This window comes from Bombina bombina, chromosome 11 (genome assembly GCF_027579735.1).
Source record: "Bombina bombina isolate aBomBom1 chromosome 11, aBomBom1.pri, whole genome shotgun sequence".
Taxonomy (NCBI): domain Eukaryota; kingdom Metazoa; phylum Chordata; class Amphibia; order Anura; family Bombinatoridae; genus Bombina; species Bombina bombina.
Window position 1 is genome coordinate 41,889,179 of NC_069509.1, and position 26,259 is coordinate 41,915,437.

The following is a 26,259-nucleotide window of genomic DNA, read 5'->3' on the forward strand; positions in this document are numbered from 1 at the left end:
TGAGAGGAATTAACTTCAGTTGGGGGAAACAGTGAGCAGACTTTTGCTGCTTGAGGTATGACACATTTCTAACAAGACTTGGTAATGCTGGAAGCTGTCATTTTCCCTATGGGATCCGGTAAGCCATTTTTATTAAATAAGAATAAAAGGGCTTCACAAGGGCTTTAAAGACTGGTAGACATTTTTCTGGGCTAAAACGATTGATTTATAAGCATTTTTAATAGTTTATAGCTTTGAGGAGTTATTTTATTCTTGGGAATTATGTTAAATAACCGGCAGGCACTGTATTGGACACCTTTTTCACTGGGGGCCTTCTCTAATCATAGGCAGAGCCTCATTTTCGCGCCACTAATGCGCAGTTGTTTTTGGGAAGCAAGGCATGCAGATGCATGTGTGAGGAGCTCAGATACATAGAAAAAGCTTACTGAAGGCGTCATTTGGTATCGTATTCCCCTCTGGGCTTGGTTGGGTCTCAGCAAAGCAGATACCAGGGACTGTATAGGGGTTAAATATAAAAACGGCTCCGGTTCCGTTATTTTAAGAGTTAAAGCTTTCAAATTTGGTGTGCAATACTTTTAAGGCTTTAAGACACTGTGGTGAAATTTTGGTGAATTTTGAACAATTCCTTCATACTTTTTCACATATTCAGTAATAAAGTGTGTTCATTTTAAAATTTAAAGTGACAGTAACGGTTTTATTTTAAAACGTTTATGCCTGTTTAACATGTCTGAACTATCAGATAGACTATGTTCTGTATGTGAGGAAGCCAAGGTTCCTTCTCATTTAAATAGATGTGATGTATGTGACACAAAATTTAGAGAAAATGATGCCCAAGATGATTCCTCAAGTGAGGGGAGTAAGCATGGTACTGCATCATCCCCTCCTTCGTCTACGCCAGTCTTGCCCACAAAGGAGGCCCCTAGTACATCTAGTGCGCCAATACTCCTTACTATGCAACAATTAACGGCTGTAATGGATAATTCTATCAAAAACATTTTAGCCAAAATGCCCACTTATCAGCGAAAGCGCGACTGCTCTGTTTTAGAAAATGCCGAAGAGCATGAGGACGCTGATGATAATGGTTCTGACATGCCCCTACACCAGTCTGTGGGGGCCAGGGAGGTTTTGTCTGAGGGAGAAATTTCAGATTCAGGGAAAATTTCTCAACAAGCTGAACCTGATGTGATTACATTCAAATTTAAATTGGAACATCTCCGCGCTCTGCTTAAGGAGGTGTTATCTACTCTGGATGATTGTGACAATTTGGTCATTCCAGAGAAATTATGTAAGATGGACAAGTTCCTAGAGGTCCCGGGGCCCCCCAAAGCTTTTCCTATACCCAAGCGGGTGACGGACATTGTAAACAAAGAATGGGAAAGGCCCGGCAAACCTTTTGTCCCTCCCCCTATATTTAAGAAATTGTTTCCTATGGTCGACCCCAGTAAGGACTTATGGCAGACAGTCCCCAAGGTCGAGGGGGCGGTTTCTACTCTAAACAAACGCACTACTATCCCTATAGAAGATAGTTGTGCTTTCAAAGATCCTATGGATAAAAAATTAGAGGGTTTGCTTAAAAAGATGTTTGTTCAGCAAGGTTACCTTCTACAACCAATTTCATGCATTGTTCCTGTCACTACAGCAGCGTGTTTCTGGTTCGATGAACTAGAAAAGTCGCTCAATAAAGATTCTTCTTATGAGGAGATTATGGACAGAATTCATGCTCTTAAATTGGCTAACTCTTTTACTTTAGACGCCACTTTGCAATTGGCTAGATTAGCGGCGAAAAATTCGGGGTTTGCTATTGTGGCGCGCAGAGCGCTTTGGCTAAAATCTTGGTCAGCGGATGCGTCTTCCAAGAACAAATTGTTTAACATACCTTTCAAGGGGAAAACGCTGTTTGGCCCTGACTTGAAAGAGATTATTTCAGATATCACTGGGGGTAAGGGCCACGCCCTTCCTCAGGATAGGTCTTTTAAGGCTAAAAATAAACCAAATTTTCGTCCCTTTCGCAGAAACGGACCAGCCCCAAGTTCTACATCCTCTAAGCAAGAGGGTAATACTTCTCAAACCAAGCCAGCCTGGAGGCCAATGCAAGGCTGGAACAAAGGTAAGCAGGCCAAGAAACCTGCCACTGCTACCAAGACAGCATGAGATGTTGGCCCCCGATCCGGGACCGGATCTGGTGGGGGGCAGACTTTCTCTCTTCGCTCAGGCTTGGGCAAGAGATGTTCTGGATCCTTGGGCGCTAGAAATAGTCTCCCAAGGTTATCTTCTGGAATTCAAGGAGCTACCCCCAAGGGGGAGGTTCCACAGGTCTCAATTGTCTTCAGACCACATAAAAAGACAGGCATTCTTACATTGTGTAGAAGACCTGTTAAAAATGGGAGTGATTCATCCTGTTCCATTAGGAGAACAAGGGATGGGATTCTACTCCAATCTGTTCATAGTTCCCAAAAAAGAGGGAACATTCAGACCAATCTTAGATCTCAAGATCCTAAACAAATTTCTCAAGGTTCCATCGTTCAAAATGGAAACCATTCGGACAATTCTTCCTACCATCCAGGAAGGTCAATTCATGACCACGGTGGATTTAAAGGATGCGTATCTACATATTCCTATCCACAAGGAACATCATCGGTTCCTAAGGTTCGCCTTTCTGGACAAGCATTACCAGTTTGTGGCACTTCCATTCGGATTAGCCACTGCTCCAAGAATTTTCACAAAGGTACTAGGGTCCCTTCTAGCGGTGCTAAGACCAAGGGGCATTGCAGTAGTACCTTACTTGGACGACATACTGATTCAAGCGTCGTCTCTACCACAAGCAAAGGCTCATACGGACATTGTCCTGGCCTTTCTCAGATCTCACGGGTGGAAAGTGAACGTAGAAAAAAGTTCTCTATCTCCGTCAACAAGAGTTCCCTTCTTGGGAACAATAATAGACTCCTTAGAAATGAGGATTTTTCTGACAGAGGCCAGAAAATCAAAACTTCTAAGCTCTTGTCAAATACTTCATTCTGTTCTTCTTCCTTCCATAGCGCAGTGCATGGAAGTAATAGGTTTGATGGTCGCAGCAATGGACATAGTTCCTTTTGCGCGAATTCATCTAAGACCATTACAACTGTGCATGCTCAGTCAGTGGAATGGGGATTATACAGACTTGTCTCCGACGATACAAGTAGATCAGAGGACCAGAGATTCACTCCGTTGGTGGCTGACCCTGGACAACCTGTCACAAGGGATGAGCTTCCGCAGACCAGAGTGGGTCATTGTCACGACCGACGCCAGTCTGGTGGGCTGGGGCGCGGTCTGGGAACCCCTGAAAGCTCAGGGTCTTTGGTCTCGGGAAGAATCTCTTCTCCCGATAAATATTCTGGAACTGAGAGCGATATTCAATGCTCTCAAGGCTTGGCCTCAGCTAGCAAAGGCCAAATTCATACGGTTTCAATCAGACAACATGACGACTGTTGCGTATATCAACCATCAGGGGGGAACAAGGAGTTCCCTGGCGATGGAAGAAGTGACCAAAATAATTCAATGGGCGGAGACTCACTCCTGCCACTTGTCTGCAATCCACATCCCAGGAGTGGAAAATTGGGAAGCGGATTTTCTGAGTCGTCGGACATTTCATCCGGGGGAGTGGGAACTCCATCCGGAAATCTTTGCCCAAATAATTCAATTGTGGGGCATTCCAGACATGGATCTGATGGCGTCTCGTCAGAACTTCAAGGTTCCTTGCTACGGGTCCAGATCCAGGGATCCCAAGGCGACTCTAGTGGATGCACTAGTAGCATCTTGGAGCTTCAACCTAGCTTATGTGTTCCCACCGTTTCCTCTCATTCCCAGGCTGGTAGCCAGGATCAAACAGGAGAGGGTATCGGTGATCTTGATAGCTCCTGCGTGGCCACGCAGGACTTGGTATGCAGATCTGGTGAATATGTCATCGGCTCCACCATGGAGGCTACCTTTGAGACAGGACCTTCTTGTTCAAGGTCCATTCGAACATCCGAATCTGGCCTCACTCCAACTGACTGCTTGGAGATTGAACGCTTGATTTTATCAAAGCGAGGGTTCTCAGATTCTGTCATTGATACTCTTGTTCAGGCCAGAAAGCCTGTAACTAGAAAAATCTACCATAAAATATGGAAAAAATATATCTGTTGGTGTGAATCTAAAGGATTCCCATGGAACAAGATAAAAATTCCTAAGATTCTATCCTTTCTTCAAGAAGGTTTGGAGAAAGGATTATCTGCAAGTTCTTTGAAGGGACAGATTTCTGCTTTATCTGTTTTACTTCACAAAAACCTGGCGGCTGTGCCAGATGTTCAAGCTTTTGTTCAGGCTCTGGTTAGAATCAAGCCTGTTTACAAACCTTTGACTCCTCCTTGGAGTCTTAATTTAGTTCTTTCAGTTCTTCAGGGGGTTCCGTTTGAACCCCTACATTCCGTTGATATCAAGTTATTATCTTGGAAAGTTTTGTTTTTGGTTGCAATTTCTTCTGCTAGAAGAGTTTCAGAGTTATCTGCTCTGCAGTGTTCTCCTCCTTATCTGGTGTTCCATGCAGATAAGGTGGTTTTGCGTACTAAACCTGGTTTTCTTCCGAAAGTTGTTTCTAACAAAAATATTAACCAGGAGATAGTCGTGCCTTCTTTGTGTCCGAATCCAGTTTCGAAGAAGGAACGTTTGTTGCACAATTTGGATGTAGTTCGTGCTCTAAAATTCTATTTAGAGGCTACAAAGGATTTCAGACAAACATCTTCCTTGTTTGTTGTTTATTCTGGTAAAAGGAGAGGTCAAAAAGCAACTTCTACCTCTCTCTCTTTTTGGCTTAAAAGCATCATCAGATTGGCTTATGAGACTGCCGGACGGCAGCCTCCTGAAAGAATCACAGCTCATTCCACTAGGGCCGTGGCTTCCACATGGGCCTTCAAGAACGAGGCTTCTGTTGATCAGATATGTAAGGCAGCGACTTGGTCTTCACTGCACACTTTTACTAAATTTTACAAATTTGATACTTTTGCTTCTTCTGAGGCTATTTTTGGGAGAAAGGTTTTGCAAGCCGTGGTGCCTTCCATCTAGGTGACCTGATTTGCTCCCTCCCATCATCCGTGTCCTAAAGCTTTGGTATTGGTTCCCACAAGTAAGGATGACGCCGTGGACCGGACACACCTATGTTGGAGAAAACAGAATTTATGTTTACCTGATAAATTACTTTCTCCAACGGTGTGTCCGGTCCACGGCCCGCCCTGGTTTTTTAATCAGGTCTGATGATTTATTTTCTCTAACTACAGTCACCACGGTATCATATGATTTCTCCTATGCAAATATTCCTCCTTTACGTCGGTCGAATGACTGGGGAAGGCGGAGCCTAGGAGGGATCATGTGACCAGCTTTGCTGGGCTCTTTGCCATTTCCTGTTGGGGAAGAGAATATCCCACAAGTAAGGATGACGCCGTGGACCGGACACACCGTTGGAGAAAGTAATTTATCAGGTAAACATAAATTCTGTTATCCTAGCAATCCTGACCTTACTCCATGAGTAACCCTTGGATTCACATCAATAAAGATATCTACGCCATACCTTATGGTAAATTTTCCTGGTGACAGGCTTTCGTGCCTGTCTTAAGGTATCAATAGCTGACTCGGAGAAGCCACGCTTGGATAAAATCAAGCGTTCAATCTCCAGGCAGTCAGCCTCAGAGAAATTAGATTTGGATGGTTGAAAGGACCCTGAAGTAGAAGGTCCTGTTTCAGAGGCAGAGACCATGGTGGAAAGGATGACATGTCCACTAGATCTGCATACCAGGTCCTGCGTGGCCACGCAGGTGCTATCAGAATCACCGATGCTCTCTCCTGCTTGATCTTGGCAATCAGTCGAGGGAGCAGCGGAAACGGTGGAAACACATAAGCCAGGTTGAAAGACCAGGGCGCTGCTAGAGCATCTATCAGTGTCGCCTTGGGATCCCTGGACCTGGATCCGTAACACGGAAGCTTGGCGTTCTGGCGAGACGCCATGAGATCCAGTTCTGGTTTGCCCCAATGATGAATCAGTTGTGCAAATGCCTCCGGATGGAGTTCCCACTCTCCCGGATGAAAAGTCTGACGACTTAGAAAATCCGCCTCCCAGTGCTCTACACCTGGGATATGGATAGCTGATAGGTGACAAGAGTGAATCTCTGCCCAGCGAATTATTTTTGAAACTTCTAACATCTCTAGGGAACTTCTCGTTCCCCCTTGATGGTTGATGTAAGCTACAGTCGTGATGTTGTCCGACTGAAATCTGATGTACCTCAGAGTTGCTAACTGAGGCCAAGCCTGAAGAGCCTTGAATATCGCTCTTAGTTCCAGAATATTTAATGGAAGGAGAGACTCCTCCTGAGTCCACGATCCCTGAGCCTTCAGGGAGTTCCAGACTGCACCCCAACCTAGAAGGCTGGCATCTGTCGTAACAATTGTCCAATCTGGCCTGCGAAAGGTCATACCTTTGGACAGATGGACCCGAGATAGCCACCAGAGAAGAGAATCCCTGGTCTCTTGGTCCAGATTCAGTTGAGGGGACAAATCTGTGTAATCCCCGCTCCACTGACTGAGCATGCATAGTTGCAGCGGTCTGAGATGTAAGCGTGCAAACGGCACTATGTCCATTGCGTGGAATGGAATGAAGAACCCGGCAGGAATTTAGAAGCTTTGATAACCTGGACTCCGTCAGGTGAATTTCCATTTCTACAGAATCTATCAGAGTCCCTAGAAAGGAAACTCTTGTGAGTGGGGATAGATAACTCTTTTCCTCGTTCACTTTCCACCCATGCGACCACATAAATGCCAGTACTACGTCCGTATGAGACTTGGCAATTTGGAAGTTTGACACCTGTATCAGGATGTCGTCTAAATAAGGGGCTACTGCTATGCCCCGCGGCCTTAGGACCGCCATAAGTGACCCTGGTAATGCCTGTCTTAAAAGGCAAACCTGAGAAACCGATGATGATCTTTGTGTATAGGAATGTGAAGATAAGCATCCTTTAGATCCACTGTAGTCATATATTGACCCTCCTGGATCAGTGGTAGGATGGTACGAATAGTTTCCATCTTGAACGATGGAACTTTGAGGAATTTGTTTAAGATCTTTAGATCCAAAATTGGTCTGAAGATTCCCTCTTTTTTGGGAACCACAAACAGATTTGAGTAAAAACCCTGTCCCTGTTCCTCCTTTGGAACTTGATGGATCACTCCCATAACTAGGAGGACTCGTACACAGTGTAAGAATGCCTCTCTCTTTATCTGGTGTGCAGATAATTGTGAAAGGTGAAATCTCCCTTTTGGGGGGAAGCTTTGAAGTCCAGAAGATATCCCTGGGATATAATTTCCAACGCCCAGGGATCCTGAACATCTCTTGCCCACGCCTGGGCAAAGAGTGAAAGTCTGCCCCCTACTAGATCTGTTCCCGGATAGGGGTCCGTTCCTTCATGCTGTCTTAGAGGCAGCAGCAGGCTTTTTTACCTGCTTACCTTTTTTCCATGTCAGGTTTGGTCTCCAGACCGTCTTGGATTGAGCAAAAGTTCCCTCTTGTTTATTATTAGAGGAAATTGATGCTGCACCTGCCTTGAAGTTTTGAAAGGCACGAAAATTAGACTGTTTGGCCCTAGATTTGGACCTGTCCTGAGGAAGGGCATGACCTTTTCCTCCAGTGATATCAGCAATAATCTCCTTCAACCAGGCCCGAATAGGGTCTGCCCCTTGAAGGGAATATTAAGTAGCTTAGATTTTGAAGTCACGTCAGCTGACCATGATCTAAGCCATAGCGCTCTGCGCGCCTGTATAGCAAAACCAGAATTCTTAGCCGTTAGTTTAGTCAAATGAACAATGGCATCAGAATAAAAGAATTGGCTAGCTTAAGTGCTCTAAGTTTGCCAAGTATGTCATCCAATGGAGTCGCTACCTGTAAAGCCTCTTCCAGAGACTCAAACCAGTACGCCGCAGCAGCAGTGACAGGGGCAATGCATGCAAGGGGCTGTAGGATAAAACCTTGTTGAATAAATATTTTCTTAAGGTAACCTCTAATTTTTTATCCATTGGATCTAAAAAAAAAAGCACAACTGTCCTCGACAGGGATAGTAGTACGCTTTACTAGAGTAGAAACTGCTCCCTCCATCTTAGGGACTGTCTGCCATATGTCCCATGTGGTGGCGTCTATTGGAAACATTTTTCTAAAAATAGGAGGGGAAGAGAACGGCACACCTGGTCTATCCCATTCCTTATTAATAATTTCTGTAAACCTTTTAGGTATTTGGAAAAACATCAGTACACACCGGCACTGCAAAGTATTTATCCAGTCTACACAATTTCTCTGGCACTGCAATGGTATCACAGTCATTCAGAGCAGCTAAAACCTCCCTAAGCAACACGCGGAGGTAATCAAGCTTAAATTTAAATGTAGAAATATTAGAATCGGGTATCTTTCCTGAGTCATTAACATCACCCACTGACTAAAGCTCTCTTTCCTCAGCTTCTGCATATTGTGAGGCAGTATCAGACATGGTTCTTAAAGCGTCAGTATGCTCTGCATTTTGTCTCACCCCAGAGCTATCTCGCTTACCTCTAAGTTCAGGTAGTCTGGCTAATACCGCTGACAGTGTATTATCCATGACTGCCGCCATGTCTTGTAAAGTAAACGCTATGGGCGCCCTAGATGTACTTGGCGCCATTTGAGCGTGAGTCCCTTAAGCGGGAGTCAAAGGGTCTGACACGTGGGGAAAGTTAGTCGGCATAACTTCCCCCTCGTCAGATTCCTCTGGTGATACTTTTTTAAAGACAGAAAATGATCTTTATTGCATAAAATGAAATCAGTACATTTGGTACACATTCTAAGAGGGGGTTCCACCATGGCTTTTAAACATAATAAACAAGGAGTTTCTTCTATGTCAGACATGTTTATAAAGAATAGCAATGAGACTAGCAAGCTTGGAAAACACTTTAAATCAAGTTAACAAGCAAATATAAAAAACAGTACTCTGCCTTTAAGAGAAACAAATTTTGTCAGAATTTGAAAAACAGTGAAAAAATGCAGTAAATCAAACAAAATTTTTACAGTGTGTATAATAGGCTAACAGAGCATTGCACCCACTTGCAAATGGATGATTAACCCCTTAGTTCAAAAAACGGATCAAAAAAACGAAATAGACGTTTTTTAACAGTCACAACCAACTGCCACAGCAAGCTGTGGCCCTACCTTCCCCAATAAACGACTTTGGAAAGCCTTTGGGCCCTTTAGAGATGTCCTATAGCATTCAGAGGGCCTTTGAGGGAAGCTGGATGTCACAGTTTGTAATTTTAACTGCACCAACTCTAACTTTTATACTACAACAGTGACTTGTTTCTAGTCAAAATTTAAGCCAGCCATATGGAAAAAACTAGGCCCCAATAAAGTTTTATCACCAAAGCATATATAAAAACGATTAAACATGCCAGCAAACGTTTTATATTGTAAATATCATAAGGGTATTACCCCTGGGAGTAAGCATGATACCAGTCGTTATTAAATCACTGTATTCAGGCTTAACTTACATTAATCCGGTATCAGCAGCATTTTCTCCAACATAGGTGTGTCCGGTCCACGGCGTCATCCTTACTTGTGGGATATTCTCTTCCCCAACAGGAAATGGCAAAGAGCCCAGCAAAGCTGGTCACATGATCCCTCCTAGGCTCCGCCTACCCCAGTCATTCTCTTTGCCGTTGTACAGGCAACATCTCCACGGAGATGGCTTAGAGTTTTTTAGTGTTTAACTGTAGTTTTTATTATTCAATCAAGAGTTTGTTATTTTAAAATAGTGCTGGTATGTACTATTTACTCAGAAACAGAAAAGAGATGAAGATTTCTGTTTGTATGAGGAAAATGATTTTAGCACCGTAACTAAAATCCATGGCTGTTCCACACAGGACTGTTGAGAGCAATTAACTTCAGTTGGGGGAACAGTGTGCAGTCTCTTACTGCTTGAGGTATGACACATTCTAACAAGACGATGTAATGCTGGAAGCTGTCATTTTCCCTATGGGATCCGGTAAGCCATGTTTATTAAGATAGTAAATAAGGGCTTCACAAGGGCTTATTAAGACTGTAGACTTTTTCTGGGCTAAATCGATTCATTATTAACACATATTTAGCCTTGAGGAATCATTTATTCTGGGTATTTTGATATGATTATATCGGCAGGCACTGTTTTAGACACCTTATTCTTTAGGGGCTTTCCCTAATCATAGTCAGAGCCTCATTTTCGCGCCGGTATGGCGCACTTGTTTTTGAGGACAGCATGGCATGCAGCTGCATGTGTGTGGAGCTCTGATACATAGAAAAGTCTTTCTGAAGGCATCATTTGGTATCGTATTCCCCTTTGGGCTTGGTTGGGTCTCAGCAAAGCAGATTCCAGGGACTGTAAAGGGGTTAAATATAAAAACGGCTCCGGTTCCGTTATTTTAAGGGTTAAAGCTTCCAAATTTGGTGTGCAATACTTTTAAGGCTTTAAGACACTGTGGTGAAATTTTGGTGAATTTTGAACAATTCCTTCATACTTTTTCGCAATTGCAGTAATAAAGTGTGTTTAGTTTAAAATTTAAAGTGACAGTAACGGTTTTATTTTAAAACGTTTTTTGTGCTTTGTTATCAAGTTTATGCCTGTTTAACATGTCTGAACTACCAGATAGATTGTGTTCTGACTGTGGGGAAACCAAGGTTCCTTCTCATTTAACTATATGTATTTTATGTCATAAAAATTTTTAGTAAAAATGATGCCCAAGATGATTCCTCAAGTGAGGGGAGTAAGCATGGTACTGCATCATCCCCTCCTTCGTCTACACCAGTCTTGCCCATACAGGAGGCCCCTAGTACATCTAGTGCGCCAATACTCCTTACTATGCAACATTTAACGGCTGTAATGGATAATTCTATCAAAAACATTTTAGCCAATATGCCCACTTATCAGCGAAAGCGCGACTGCTCTGTTTTAGAAAATTCTGTAGAGCATGAGAACGCTGATGATATGGTTTCTGAAGGGCCCCTACACCAGTCTGAGGGGGCCAGGGAGGTTTTGTCTGAGGGAGAAATTTCAGATTCAGGAAACATTTCTCAACAAGCTGAACCTGATGTGATTACTTTTAAATTTAAGTTGGAACATCTCCGCGCTCTGCTTAAGGAGGTGTTATCCAATTTGGATGATTGTGATTATCTGGTCATTCCAGAACCACTATGTAAAATGGAAAAGTTCTTAGAGGCCCCGGGGCCCCCCGAAGCTTTTCCTATATCCAAGCGGGTGGCGTACATTGTTAGTAAAGAATGGGACAGGCCCGGTATACCTTTAGTACCTCCCCCCATATTTATAAAATTGTTTTCCTATAGTCGACCCCAGAAAGGACTGATGGCAGACAGTCCCCAAGGTCGAGGGGGCGGTTTCTACTCTACACAAGCGCGCCACTATACCCATAGAAGATAGTTGTGCTTTCCAAGATCCTATGGATAAAAAATTAGAAGGTCTGCTAAAGATGTTTGTTCAGCAAGTTCCCTTCTACAACCAATTGCATGCATTGTCCCTGTCATTGCAGCCGCGTGTTTCTAGTTTGATGAGCTAGGAAAGGCGATTATTAGTAATTCTTCTTCTTATGAGGAGATTATGGACAGAATTCGTGCTCTTAAATTGGCTAATTCTTTCACCCTAGACGCCACCTTGCAATTGGCTAGGTTAGCGGCGAAAAAATTCTGGGTTTGCTATTGTGGCGCAGAGCGCTTTGGTTAAAATCTTGGGCAGCGGATGCGTCTTCCAAGAACAAATTGCTTGACATTCCTTTCAAGGGGAAAACACTCTTTGGCCCTGACTTGAAAGAGATTATCTCTGATATCACTGGGGGCAAGGGCCACGCCCTTCCTCAGGATAGGTCTTTTCAAGACCAAAAATAAACCTAAGTTTCGTCCCTTTCGCAGAAACGGATCGGCCCCAAGGGCTACGTCCTCTAAGCAGGAAGGTAATACTTCTCAAGCCAATCCAGCCTGGAGACCTATGCAAGGCTGGAACAAAGGAAAGCAGGCCAGGAAACCTGCCACTGCTACCAAGACAGCATGAAATGCGGGCCCCCGATCCGGGACCGGATCTGGTGGGGGGCAGACTCTCTCTCTTCGCTCAGGCTTGGGCAAGAGATGTTCTGGATCCTTGGGCGCTAGAAATAGTCTCCCAAGGTTATTCTCTGGAGTTCAAGGGGCTTCCTCCAAGGGGGAGGTTCCACAGGTCTCAGTTGTCTTCAGACCACATAAGAAGACAGGCATTCTTACATTGGGTAGAAGACCTGCTAAAAATGGGAGTGATTCATCCTGTTCCATTAGGAGAACAAGGGATGGGGTTCTACTCCAATCTGTTCATAGTTCCCAAAAAAGAGGGAACGTTCAGACCAATCTTAGATCTCTAGATCTTGAACAAGTTCTCAAGGTTCCATCGTTCAAGATGGAAACCATTCGAACACTTCTTCCTTCCATCCAGGAAGGTCAATTCATGACCAAGGTGGATTTCAAGGATGCGTATCTACATATTCCTATCCACAAGGAACATCATCGGTTCCTAAGGTTTGCATTCCTGGACAAGCATTTCCAGTTCGTGGCGTTTTCTTTCGGATTAGCCACTGCTCCTAGGATTTTCTCATAGGTACTAGGGTCCCTTCTGGCGGTGCTAAGACCAAGGGGCATTGCTGTAGTACCTTACTTGGACGACATTCTGATTCGAGCGTCGTCCCTTCCTCAAGTAAAGGCTCACACGGACATTGTCCTGGCCTTTCTCAGATCTCACGGATGGAAAGTGAACGTGGAAAAGAGTTCTCTATCTCCGTCAACGAGGGTTCCCTTCTTGGGAACTATAATAGACTCCTTTGAAATGAGGATTTTTCTGACAGAAGCCAGAAAAACAAAACTTCTAGACTCTTGTCGGATACTTCATTCCGTTCCTCTTCCTTCCATAGCGCAGTGCATGGAAGTGATAGGTTTGATGGTAGCGGCAATGGACATAGTTCCTTTTGTGCGCATTCATCTAAGACCATTACAACTGTTCATGCTCAGTCAGTGGTATGGGGACTATTCAGACTTGTCTCCGAAGATACAAGTAAATCAGAGGACCAGAGACTCATTCCGTTGGTGGCTGTCCCTGGACAACCTGTCACAAGGGATGACCTTCCGCAGACCAGAGTGGGTCATTGTCACGACCGACGCCAGTCTGATGGGCTGGGGCGCGGTCTGGGGATCCCTGAAAGCTCAGGGTCTTTGGTCTCGGGTAGAATCTCTTCTACCGATAAATATTCTGGAACTGAGAGCGATATTCAATGCTCTCAAAGCTTGGCCTCAGCTAGCGAGGGCCAAGTTCATACATCAACCATCAGGGGGGAACAAGGAGTTCCCTAGCGATGGAAGAAGTGACCAAAATCATTCTATGGGCGGAGTCTCACTCCTGCCACCTGTCTGCTATCCTCATCCCAGGAGTGGAAAATTGGGAAGCGGATTTTCTGAGTCGTCAGACATTGCATCCGGGGGAGTGGGAACTCCATCCGGAAATCTTTGCCCAAGTCACTCAACCGTGGGGCATTCCAGACATGGATCTGATGGCCTCTCGTCAGAACTTCAGAGTTCCTCACTACGGGTACAGATCCAGGGATCCCAAGGCGGCTCTAGTGGATGCACTAGTAGCACCTTGGACCTTCAAACTAGCTTATGTGTTCCCGCCGTTTCCTCTCATCCCCAGGCTGGTAGCCAGGATCAATCAGGAGAGGGCGTCGGTGATTTTGATAGCTCCTGCGTGGCCACGCAGGACTTGGTATGCAGATCTGGTGAATATGTCATCGGCTCCACCATGGAAGCTACCTTTGAGAGACCTTCTTGTTCTAGGTCCGTTCGACCCACTCCAGCTGACTGCTTGGAGATTGAACGCTTGATCTTATCAAAGCGAGGGTTCTCAGATTCTGTTATTAATACTCTTGTTCAGGCCTGAAAGCCTGTAGCCAGAAAAATTACCACATAATTTGGTATATCTGTTGGTGTGAATCTGCAGGATTCCCTTGGGACAAGGTTAAGATTCCTAAGAGTCTATCCTTCCTTCGAGAAGGATTGGAAAAAGGATTATCTGCAAGTTCCTTGATGGGACAGATTTCTGCCTTGTCTGTGTTACTTCACAAAAAGCTGGCAGCTGTGCCAGATGTTCTAGCCTTTGTTCAGGCTCTGGTTAGAATCAAGCCTGTTTACAAAATTTTGACTCCTCCTTGGAGTCTCAACCTAGTTCTTTACATTCCGTTGATATTAAGTTATTATCTTGGAAAGTTTTGTTTTTGGTTGCAATTTCTTCTGCTAGAAGAGTTTCAGAATTATCTGCTCTGCAGTGTTCTTCTCCTTATCTGGTGTTCCATGCAGATAAGGTGGTTTTGCGTACTAAACCTGGTTTTCTTCCAAAAGTTGTTTCTAACAAAAACATTAACCAGGAGATAGTTGTGCCTTCTTTGTGTCCTAATCCAGTTTCAAAGAAGGAACGTTTGTTGCACAACTTGGATGTAGTTCGTGCTCTCAAATTTTACTTAGCAGCTACTAAGGATTTCAGACAAACTTGTCTTTGTTTGTTGTTTATTCTGGTAAACGGAGAGGTCAAAAAGCAACTTCTACCTCTCTCTCCTTCTGGATTAAAAGCATTATCCGATTGGCTTATGAGACTGCCGGACGGCAGCCTCCTGAAAGAATCACAGCTCACTCCACTAGGGCTGTGGCTTCCACATGGGCCTTCAAGAACGAGGCTTCTGTTGATCAGATATGTAGGGCAGCGACTTGGTCTTCACTGCACACTTTTACCAAATTTTACAAGTTTGATACTTTTGCTTCTTCTGAGGCTATTTTTGGGAGAAAGGTTTTGCAAGCCGTGGTGCCTTCCATTTAGGTGACCTGATTTGCTCCCTCCCTTCATCCGTGTCCTAAAGCTTTGGTATTGGTTCCCACAAGTAAGGATGACGCCGTGGACCGGACACACCTATGTTGGAGAAAACAGAATTTATGTTTACCTGATAAATTACTTTCTCCAACGGTGTGTCCGGTCCACGGCCCGCCCTGGTTTTTTTAATCAGGTCTGATAATTTATTTTCTTTAACTACAGTCACCACGGTAACATATGGTTTCTCCTATGCAAATATTCCTCCTTAACGTCGGTCGAATGACTGGGGTAGGCGGAGCCTAGGAGGGATCATGTGACCAGCTTTGCTGGGCTCTTTGCCATTTCCTGTTGGGGAAGAGAATATCCCACAAGTAAGGATGACGCTGTGGACCGGACACACCGTTGGAGAAAGTAATTTATCAGGTAAACATAAATTCTGTTTTCTAGTGTTTTCCATCTCTAGAAAAAATTATAACTGCACATACCTGATAGCAGAATAAACTGCACACCATTCTCTCGCTGAAGTTACCTCATCTGTGTAATCCCCTCAGACATATGTGAGAATAGCAATGGATCTTAGTTACAACCTGCTAAGATCATAGAAACCTCAGGCAGATTCTTCTTCTATTTACTGTTTGAGATAAAATAGCACAACACCGGTACTATTTAAAAATAACAAACTTTTGATTGAAGAAAATAAACTAGCTATATTTAACCACTCTCTTCTACAACGTCCTAGCTTGTTGAGAGTTGCAAGAGAATGACTGGCTATGACAGTTAGGGGAGGAGCTATATTACAGCTCTGCTGTGGGTGTCCTCTTGCAACTTCCTGTTGGGAATGAGAATATCCCACAAGTAATGGATGATCCGTGGACTGGATACACCTTACAAGAGAAAAATCTTTTTATGAGGGAAATTCTTTGGCTTTTTTTTCTCTGTCTTCTGTGTTCTGAGATATTTATTATATGCTGATAATATACAGTTTTGGAATATACCTTTATTTCCAATTACCTACAGGTTTGCTTATTATATTGCATGTCTGTACCCCCACTTAATTTGACTGAACCATTAGAAAGATCCTCTAGGGAACATACTGCAGCCCAAAAACTTTCTGCAGTTCATTTTTCTGTTAATTATGCAAAACTGTTCCAGTGGGCCAAATTAACCAGTTACTTGCTAATTGTGTCAAACATCTCCAATTTACAAGGCATAATCCTGTCAGTATTACACCTGGCAGAAAATTAGTGCCCATGTCTGTTTTTGTGGCCCAGGGGGATTCCACTGACTTTTCTCCAGAGTTTAAATCCAGTCTTCAAAAGACTTTGACAGAAATTTTAGCAGCTATCCCCAAACCAAGTAAGTGTAAGCAAATATGAGGAGATTAACCTTACACTACCTGTAATACACAGGGTCCTATCCCCCATCTCAGTTACCACCAACCTTACAAAACTCTGACTTGGCTAAGTCTCTGAGGCCTACTTATCAAGCCGTCAACTTACTTGCATTTGACGGCACCAATACGCTTGCCTGACATCGCCTAACAACGCTGCTGCGGACCTGAATACGTTCTCCAAAATTGCATCAGCCAATAGGATTTTTTCAACCTTAATTCCGATTGACTGATAGAATTCTATCAGCCAATCGGAATCTAATGGACGCCTTCTTGGATGACGTCACTTAAAGGAACCTTCATTTGTCGGGAGTCGTCAGAAGAAGAGGATGCTCCGCGCCGGATGTCTTGAAGATGGACCCGCTCCTCGCCGGATGGATGAATATAGAAGATGCCATCTGGGTGAAGACTTCTGCGGGCTTGGATGAAGACTTCAGCCACTTGGATGAAGACTTCTCCCGGCTTTGATGAGGACTTCTCCCGGCTTCTTGGAGGATGGATGTCGGATCTTCAAAACTGTAAGTGAATCTTCAGGGGTTAATGTTTAGGATTTTTTAAGGGTGTATTGGGTGGGTTTTATTTTTAGATTAGGGGTTTGGGCTGCAATAGAGCTAAATGCCCTTTTAAGGGCAATGCCCATACAAATGCCCTTTTTAGGGCAATGGGGAGCTTAGGTTTTTTTGTTAGGTTTTTATTTGGGGGGGTTGGTTGTGTGGGTGGTGGGTTTTACTGTTGGGGGGTTGTTTGTATTTTTTTTTATATGTAAAAGAGCTGATTTCTTTGGGGCAATTCCCCTGCAAAAGGCCCTTTTAAGGGCTATTTGTAGATTATTGTAGGTTAGGGTTTTTTATGGGGGGGGGGGCTTTTTTTATTTTCATAGGGCCCTTAGATTAGATGTAATTAGTTTAAATCTTTGATAATTTCTTTTTTTATTTTGTGTAACTTTATGTAATTTTAAGATAATAGTTAGGGTAGGTTAATTAATATTTTAAGAAAGTTTAATGTAATTTAGTATAATAGTTAGGGTAGATTAATTAATAATTGAATATAGTTTAATTTAAATATAAAGATAAGTTTAAATTAATTAGAAGATAGGGATGAGTTAATATTTAATGTACAGTTAGCGTGTTGTTAGGTTTAGGGGTTAATAGGTTAATTTAGTTTATGGCGATGTGATTGGCTGGCGGTTTAGGGGTTAATAGGTTTAGTAAGTGGTAGTGATGTGAGAGGCCAGGGGTTTAGGGGTTAATACCTTTAGTTAGTTGCGGTGGGCTCTGGGAGTGGTCGGATAGGGGTTAATAACTTTTAATTAGGTGGCGGCGGTGTAGGGGGCGGCAGATTAGGGGTTAATAAGTATAATGTAGGTGGCAGCAGTGGCGGGACGGCAGATTAGGGGTTAATAAGTATAATGTAGGTGGCTGCGGTGTCGGGGCGACAGATTAGGGGTGTTTAGACTCTGAGTTATGTTAGGGTGTTAGGTGTAAACATAACTTTTATTCTCCCATAGGAATCAATGGGATATCGGGCAGCAGCGAACATAAGCTTTCGCTGCTTTCAGACTCCCATTGATTCCTATGGCATCCGCCGCCTTCAGGGCGGCGGATTGAAAACCAGGTACGCTGGGCCGGAATAGTGGCGAGCGTACCTGTTAGACATTTGTTAACTAGCAAAAGTAGTCAGATATTGCTGAATTTGTATTCTGAACATCTGTAGTGAGGTAAGCATCGATCGGTGTCGGACTGAGCCCGGCGGATAATATGTTACGTCACAGATTTCAACTTTTGCCGGTCAGTAGGTTTTGATAACTAAGGTAAATCAAGCTCGCAACAATTACGCTGCGGAATTCCAGCGTATTTGCGGTTGACGGCTTGATAAGTAGGGGCCTCTGTCTGAGGGTTCTGAGGGTGAAGTCTCCTCTGAGGACCTTGATCCTTTGTCTGAGCCTGAGGCTGATCATATCCGCTTCCTACTTCAGGAAGTTTTGAATACCTAGCAATTATTGGAACCAAATCCAGAGTATTGCAAACCTGTAAATAAGTAAAATCAAGTTTTTACTCATCAGGGTTTGTTTCCTGAAATGTTGTGTCTTTATTTGACTCAGCTATGATACATTAAAGGTCTTTTAAAAGAGTTGGACAGTGCTGCTGGACTCTATTTTTGGCTGAACCTGCTGCTAGTGGTACCAGTGACATTAAAGGTTATATGGTGGGGCACTGTTGGTGTGCATAGTAACATTATGTTGTGTTTTTTTTTTTAAACATTGTTGCAAATACAGGTATATTGCAAAAATGCTTCTAATGGAGTTTTAAAATCAGGTGTATTCCCCTTTAATAGAAACACAGTTTGAAAACCAAGAATTTAAGAATAATAAATAAGACCAGTCAAACCCATCTATTGTGGCTGTAACCCTAATAATAATAATAATAATAATAACTATAATACTTTTTATATATTTAGGCATTGTTGACAAATATATTAGTAACTATGGGGCCGATTTATTATATGGCGGGCGGTCATGATTCGCTGTAGCGAATCATGTGAAATGCTTGTGCAATGCTGCAAATTCGTGGCCAAACGGACGCTAGCAGGGATTGTCAATCATCCTGATCTTATGACCGCTGCTTCTAAACTCCTGATTCTGGCGAGCCGGAATGAGCAGCATACGCTGTTTAAAGGGATACTAAACCCAAATTTTGTCTTTCATGATTCAGGTACAGCATGCAATTTTAAGCAACTTTCTTATTCACTCCTATTATCAATTTTTCCTCGTTCTCATGCTATCTTGATTTTAAAAAGCTAGACTGTATTCTTAAGAGCCGTCCCATTTTTGGTTCAGCACCTGGGTAGCACTTGCTGATTGGTGGCTAAATGTAGCAAACCAATCAGCAAGCGCTTCCCAGGTGCTGAAGCAAAAATGGGCCGGCTCCTAACCTTACATTACTGCTATTTCAAATAAACAAGAGAACAAAGAAAATTTGATAATAGGAGCAAATGAGAAAGTTGCTTAAAATTGCATGCTCTATCTGAATCATGAAAGAAAAAATGTGGGTTTAGTGTCCCTTTAATAAATGGGCCCCTATGTGTCATAGGGAAATGGCCTTATTTCCAGCACAATTTACAACAAAGTATAATATTTTTACATCTATTTATGGTATAATATTGCTTTACAGAAACATTCAAAGTCAGTAACATCCATGGACCTAAGAAGTGGATTGATGGTGAAAAGGTCACATTATATTGCACAGCCTCCTATTGCCCAGAGGACGTCCAGGTGACGTGGGTTATAACAGAGCATGACGGAACTGTGCGAGAGGTCTCAGAGCTTGCACAAGGAAAGGACAATAAAGGAGGGAAAGTTGTACCCACTGGATATGTTGCAAACAGGGAGAGAACAGAGACATCAGATAAAGAGGGACTTACAGACTTTACTACTTCGCTGAGCTTCACACCATCTATAGCAAAACACAAAGACATCACCCTAATCTGCAGATTTGTCTGTGGTGGGACATCCAAGGAGAAACAGTTTCAACTTGAGTCACTTTTTGGTGAGTAAATCATAACTGTTACATTATATTTCTGTTTCCTTTTTATAATAAACTGAAGCACAAATGCATAAAATGAACTCAGCAATATAATTGTTCTACATCAGTGAACCAAATTAGGTGATGTTCAACCTTTATAGATCACTTATAGCTCAGCAAGGAAGCAAACATCATGTGATAAACTGTGCCCTTGATCTAGTAAATAACCTTTATATGTTCAGTGTATATGACAATAGATTAAAGGGACATGAAACCATAAATTGTTATTTCATGATACAGACAGAACATGTTGTTTTAATCAACTTTCTAATTTAATTCTATTATCAAATGTTCTTCATTCTCTCTGTATCTTTTGTGCAAAGTCAGGCAACATAAGCTCAGGAGCGTGCATGTGTCTAGAGCATTATATGGCAGCGTTATTCATTTGCTAGAGCACTAGATGGCAGCACTATTTCCTGTTGTGTAGAGCTCCAGACACCTACCTAGCTATCTCTTCAACAAAGAATACCAAGGGAATAAAGCAAATTTGTTAATATAAGTAAATTAAAAGCTTTTTGTTTAAATTGTATGCTCCGAGTGACTACAATAAGTTTTTGAGTTTCATATCCCTTTAATAGTGTGTTATTTTCTCTGTATACTGTGCTATTGCTGTGATTACCTTATGATGTTAAAGTTAGAGCATTTGAAAGAAGTCTTATTGTCTATATGATGAGGCTTTTTAGAGATGAAAGTCTTTGTTAAAATGCAATAGTTATGTAATTTTGTAGAGATCTTCTGATCTGCGGGCTAAGAACAAATGCAACCATCCAGTACTACACTACAGCAAACATAATACAATGAAACAATGCTTGGGACACTATAAACCAACAATAAGGAATTTACTTGACGGGCACTATACAGTTGTAACAACACATACTGGGCTACATTACAAGTGAAGTGCTAATTTATTACGCGCCTGTGGCTGGTTATTGCTACAGCGATCTCTGGTTAATTTTATAAATGTGCCGCAATTGGCCACAATTGTAATTTTTTTTTTTAATAAAATAACTGCACCAGGCAGTTTTTGGGGGCTAAACTTGGCGGGTGTGGGGTGTTAGAAAAAAAAAAACAGCACTGAAGAGTACCTTTTAACTGCATATATATTTACAATTTGCTGCCATCGCTGCATGACTTACCCCCTTCGCTGTGCTAATTCTCATGCTATGTCTGATGGTATGAGAATGAGGCTTCAATTGGAGCCTATGGAAGCGCAATGCGAGCTCACTTTCACGTTGCTGTCAACTTGTAATACCAACACTCATTAGTGTGCACTGGTATTACTCAGTGAAACGCAAATATTGCTTTCACAAAAGCGATATTTAGCGCTCCACTTGTAATCCGGCCCACTATGGGTAAGATTACAAGTAGCACTTTATGAGTTTTCTGCATGCGATGTGGTCCTTTAGCAGTCAATGTCCATTGCCGAGGTATTACAGTTTTGCGCAACTTAAAAGTTTAACGAAATACTTCAAAAATACATTACAAAGTACAGTTACACTCATTTTAACACTGTCTAATAAAATTGATCAAAAAAATGTATTGCACACAAAAGTTATGTGATCAAAGATAAGAGCTGGTGTTAGAAAAAAAAAAAGCAGACGCAGGGATTTTACATTGACATATATGATATATATATATATATATATATATATATATACACACAGTATCTCACAAAAGTGAGTACACCCCTCACATTTTTGAAAATATTTTATTATATCTTTTCATGTAACAACACTGAAGAAAAGACACTTTGACACAATGTAAAGTAGTGAGTGTACAGCCTGTGTAACAGTGTAAATTTGCTGTCACCTCAAAATAACTTAACACACAGCCATTAATGTCTAAACCGTTGGCAACAAAAGTGAGTACACCCCTAAGTGGAAATGTCCAAATTGGGCCCAATTTGCCATTTTCCCTCCCGGTGTCATGTGACTTGTTAGTGTTACAAGTCTCAGGTGTGAATGGGGAGCTGGTGTGTTAAATTTGGTGTTACCGCTCCCATACTCTCTCATACTGGTCAGTGAAAGTTCAACATGGCACCTCATGGCAAAGAACTCTCTGAGGATCTGAAAAAAAGAATTGTTGCTTTACATAAAGATGGCCTAGGCTATAAGAAGATTGCCAAGACCCTGAAACTGAGCTGCAGTGTGGTGGGCAAGACCATACAGCGGTTTCACAGGACAGGTTCCACTCAGAACAGGCCTTGCCATGGTCGACCAAAGAAGTTGAGTGTACATGCTCAGTGTCATATCCAGAGGTTGTCTTTGGGAAATAGAAGTATGAGTGCTGCCAGCATTGCTGCAGAGGTTGAAGGGGTTGGGGGTCAGCCTGTCAGTGCCCAGACCATATGCCGCACCCTGCATCAAATTGGTCTGCATGGCTGTCATCCCGAAGGAATCCTCTTCTAAAGATGATGCACAAGAAAGCCCGCAAACAGTTTGTTGTCCTGTGGTCTGATGAGACCAAGATAAACTTATTTGGTTCAGATGGTGTCAAGCGTGTGTGGCGGCAACCAGGTGAGGAGTACAAAGACAAGTGTGTCTTCCCAACAGTCAAGCTTGGTGGTAGGAGTGCCATGGTCTGGGCCTGCATGAGTACTGCAAGCACTGGGAAGCTACAGTTCATCGAGGGAACCATGAATTCCAACATGTACTGTGACATACTGAAGCAGAGCATGATCCCCTCCCTTCAAAGACTGGGCCGCAGGGCAGTTTTCCAACATGATAATGACCCCAAACTCACCTCTAAGACGACCACTGCCTTGCTAAAGAAGCTGAGGGTAAAGGTGATGGACCGGTCAAGCATGTCTCCAGACCTAAACCCTATTCAACATCTGTGGGGCAGAAGGTGGGGGAGTGCAAGGTCTCTAGCATCCACCAGCTCCGTGATATCGGCATGGAGGAGTGGAAGAGGACTTCATTGGCAACCTGTGAAGCTCTGGTGAACTCCATGCCCAAGAGGGTTAAGGCCGTGCTGGAAAATAATGGTGGCCACACAAAATATTGACACTTTTGGCCCAATGTTGACATTTCCACTTAGGGGTGTACTCACTTTTGTTGCCAACAGTTTAGACATTAATGACTGTGTGTTGAGTTATTTTGAGGGGACAGCAACTTTACACTGTTATACAGGCTGTACACTTACTGCTTTACATTGTGTCAAAGTGTCATTTCTTCAGTGTTGTCACATGAAAAGATATAATAAAATATTTACAAAAATGTGAGGGGTGTACTCACTTTTGTGAGATACTGTGTGTGTGTGTATATATATATATATATAACATACAGATAAGTTTAACTAAGGAGATAACGAAAATATTTCACATTACCGTCTTGTGCACGTTAAACAATACATAGACATATATATATATATATATATATATATACATAGACATATATATATATATATATATATATATGTGTGTGTGTATATATATATATATATATATATATATTTTCATATAAATTTCTCACTATAAATAGATATATCACTACCGATGTAGTCGATCATGTCCGTCTGACATCGCTAAATGCCAACAGCATACTCTGTTGTCATTTAACATTGCACAAGAATTTCTGGTGCAATGCTGCCCCCTGCACATTCGCAGCCAATCGGCCGCTAGCAGGGGGTGTCAATCATCCCGAGCGTATCCGATAGAGATAATTGCTGGATGAGTTAAGGAGCAGCGATCTTATGACCATGCCATCTTACAACCGCTGCTTCGTAACTTTTTTGTTTCCAACGAGCCTGAAGGCTCGCGCGGAAATAGCTGCATCTGCAGCATGATAAATCTACCCCCAAAAATCATTACTTATATAGAGAAATACATTATTGGGACCTAGCTGTTGATTGGCTACTGTACATGTATGCCTCTTGTTATTGTCTCACTAGATGTGTTCAGCTAGCTCCAGAGCCTACCTAGGTTTATTTCTTAACGAACTATACCATGAGAACAAAGCACATTTGAAAATAAAATTGGAAAGTTTTTTAAAATTGCATTTTCTATGGACGTTTAGATTTTGACAATGTTGTCCCTTTATGCATCATTATCATTTGCAAAAAAGGTGCTGCATTTTTCTCCATAAACTTTTCTGAATATTTTTGTGAGATGTATTTAGTAATGAAATCATTTGTGGTACTTGAGCTTTTAAATGCTGTATTCATGGTATATCAGATATAATATAACTTACATGTTTACTAGATAATCACACAAATAGCTCTATACAATATAGGAGACATTTTATGCAGAATTAATTCAGATTTGTATCTCAGTATTTTTTTTTTTTTTAGCAAAACCCAAGGTCCTGGAGCCTATAAAACTGTCACTGAGCAGTACTGGGGAGGTACTTTGCTCTTTCATTGTGAAGGAGTTTTATCCAAAGAATATTCAGATAAACTGGAGTTACGGAGGGAAGAATCACCAAGAAAACAAAACATCAAATGAGACTTTCACAGAACATAATCTCACCTGGAATGTTCAGACTAAATGCAAAGTTCCTGGTCACCTTTTTAAAGATAAAGATTTTACAGTGATTCTGAAATGGAAACACAAATCTATGGATGGCTGTAAAACAAAACAGATATCTGTAAGAGGTAAATGTAAAAATAAATAAATAAATAAATAAATAAGGTTTTAGTTATGGAATGCCCTTTCTCTTCAATACATTTTAAGGGACATGATACCCATTTTATTATTTCATGATTCAGATAGAACATACAATATTTAAATGATGGTAAACTTAAAGGGACATTAAACCCAAATTTCTCTTGTAAAGGTGTATCCAGTCCATGGGTTCATCCATTACTTGTGGGATATTCTCCTTCCCAACAGGAAGCTGCAAGAGGGCACCCACAGCAGAGCTGTCTATATAGCTCCTCCCCTAACTGCCACCCCCAGTCATTCTCTTGCAGCTCTCGACAAGAAAGGAAGTATCAAGAGAGATGTGGTGACTTAGTGTAGTTTTTACCTTCAATCAAAAGTTTGTTATTTTTAAATGGTACCAGCGTTGTACTGTTTTTACTCTCAGGCAGAAATTGGAAGAAGACTTCTGCCTGGAGGTTTGATGATCTTAGCGGTTTGTAACTAAGGTCCATTGCTGTTCTCACACATAACTGAAGAGTATGGAAAGAAAACTTCAGTTGGGGAGACGGTCTGCAGATTGCCTGCTTTGAGGTATGTTCAGTATATTTTTTTCTATAGAGATGATAAGGTCTAGAAAATGCTGACAGTGCCTGGTATATTTAAGGTAAGCCTGATATAGTGATTTAACAACAACTGGGATCATGCTTGCAAAAAGGGATAATATTCATGTTAATACCTATATTACTTAGTGTAAAAACGTTTGCATGATTTATAAATAAAAACGTTTTTCTCTTGCAAGGTGTATCCAGTCCACGGATTCATCCTTTACTTGTGGGATATTCTCATTCCCTACAGGAAGTGGCAAAGAGAGCACACAGCAGAGCTGTCCATATAGCTCCCCCTCTAGCTCCACCCCCCAGTCATTCTCTTTGCCGGCTCTAAGCACTAGGGTCTCTCTCGGGAGGGTAAAGTGAATATGGACTGAGGGCGATATTCAACGCTCTTCAGGCATGGCCTCAACTGGCTGCGGCCAAATTCATCAGATTTCAGTCGGACAACATCACGACTGTAGCTTACGTCAATCATCAGGGGGAACAAAGAGTTCCCTAGCGATGACGGAAGTAACCAAAATAATCAGGTGGGCAGAGGACCACTCCTGCCATCTCTCAGCAAGTCACATCCCAGGAGTAGACAACTGGGAGGCGGATTTTCTAAGTCGTCAGACTTTTCACCCGGGGGAGTGGGAACTCCACCCGGAGGTATTTGCTCAGCTGACTCAGCTATGGGGCACTCCAGAATTGGATCTGATGGCGTCCCGTCAGAACGCCAAACTTCCTCTCTACGGGTCCAGGTCCCGGGACCCCAAGGCGGTATTGATAGATGCTCTAGCAGCATCCTTCAATCTGGCTTATGTTTTTCCACCGTTACCTCTCCTCCCGCTTCTGGTCACCAGAATCAAGCAGGAGAAGGCTTCGGTGATTCTGATAGCGCCTGCGTGGCCACGCAGGACTTGGTATGCAGACCTAGTGGCCATGTCATCTGTCCCACCATGGACACTGCCAATGAGGCAGGATCTTCTAATACAGGGTCCGTTCAAGCACCCAAATTTAGTTTCTCTACGTCTGACTGCTTGGAGATTGAACGCTTAATTCTATCAAAGCGTGGGTTCTCAGAGTCAGTTATAGATACTCTGATTCAGGCTAGAAAGCCTGTCACCAGGAAAATCTACCATAAGATATGGCGGAAATATCTTTGTTGGTGTGAATCCAAGGGTTACTCATG

The 26,259-nt window shown here is 42.5% G+C and overlaps 1 protein-coding gene across 1 annotated transcript in view; it reads left to right on the top strand.

The window, feature by feature from the left end:
• Positions 1–26,259, top strand: part of LOC128641937 (uncharacterized) — a 469,590-nt gene that overhangs the window by 168,580 nt on the left and 274,751 nt on the right. Inside the window, exons 8-9 of the mRNA XM_053694531.1 lie at positions 19,485–19,859; positions 24,186–24,488. Coding sequence (XP_053550506.1) covers positions 19,485–19,859; positions 24,186–24,488 — 678 coding nt within the window. The remainder of the gene's footprint in view (positions 1–19,484; positions 19,860–24,185; positions 24,489–26,259) is intronic.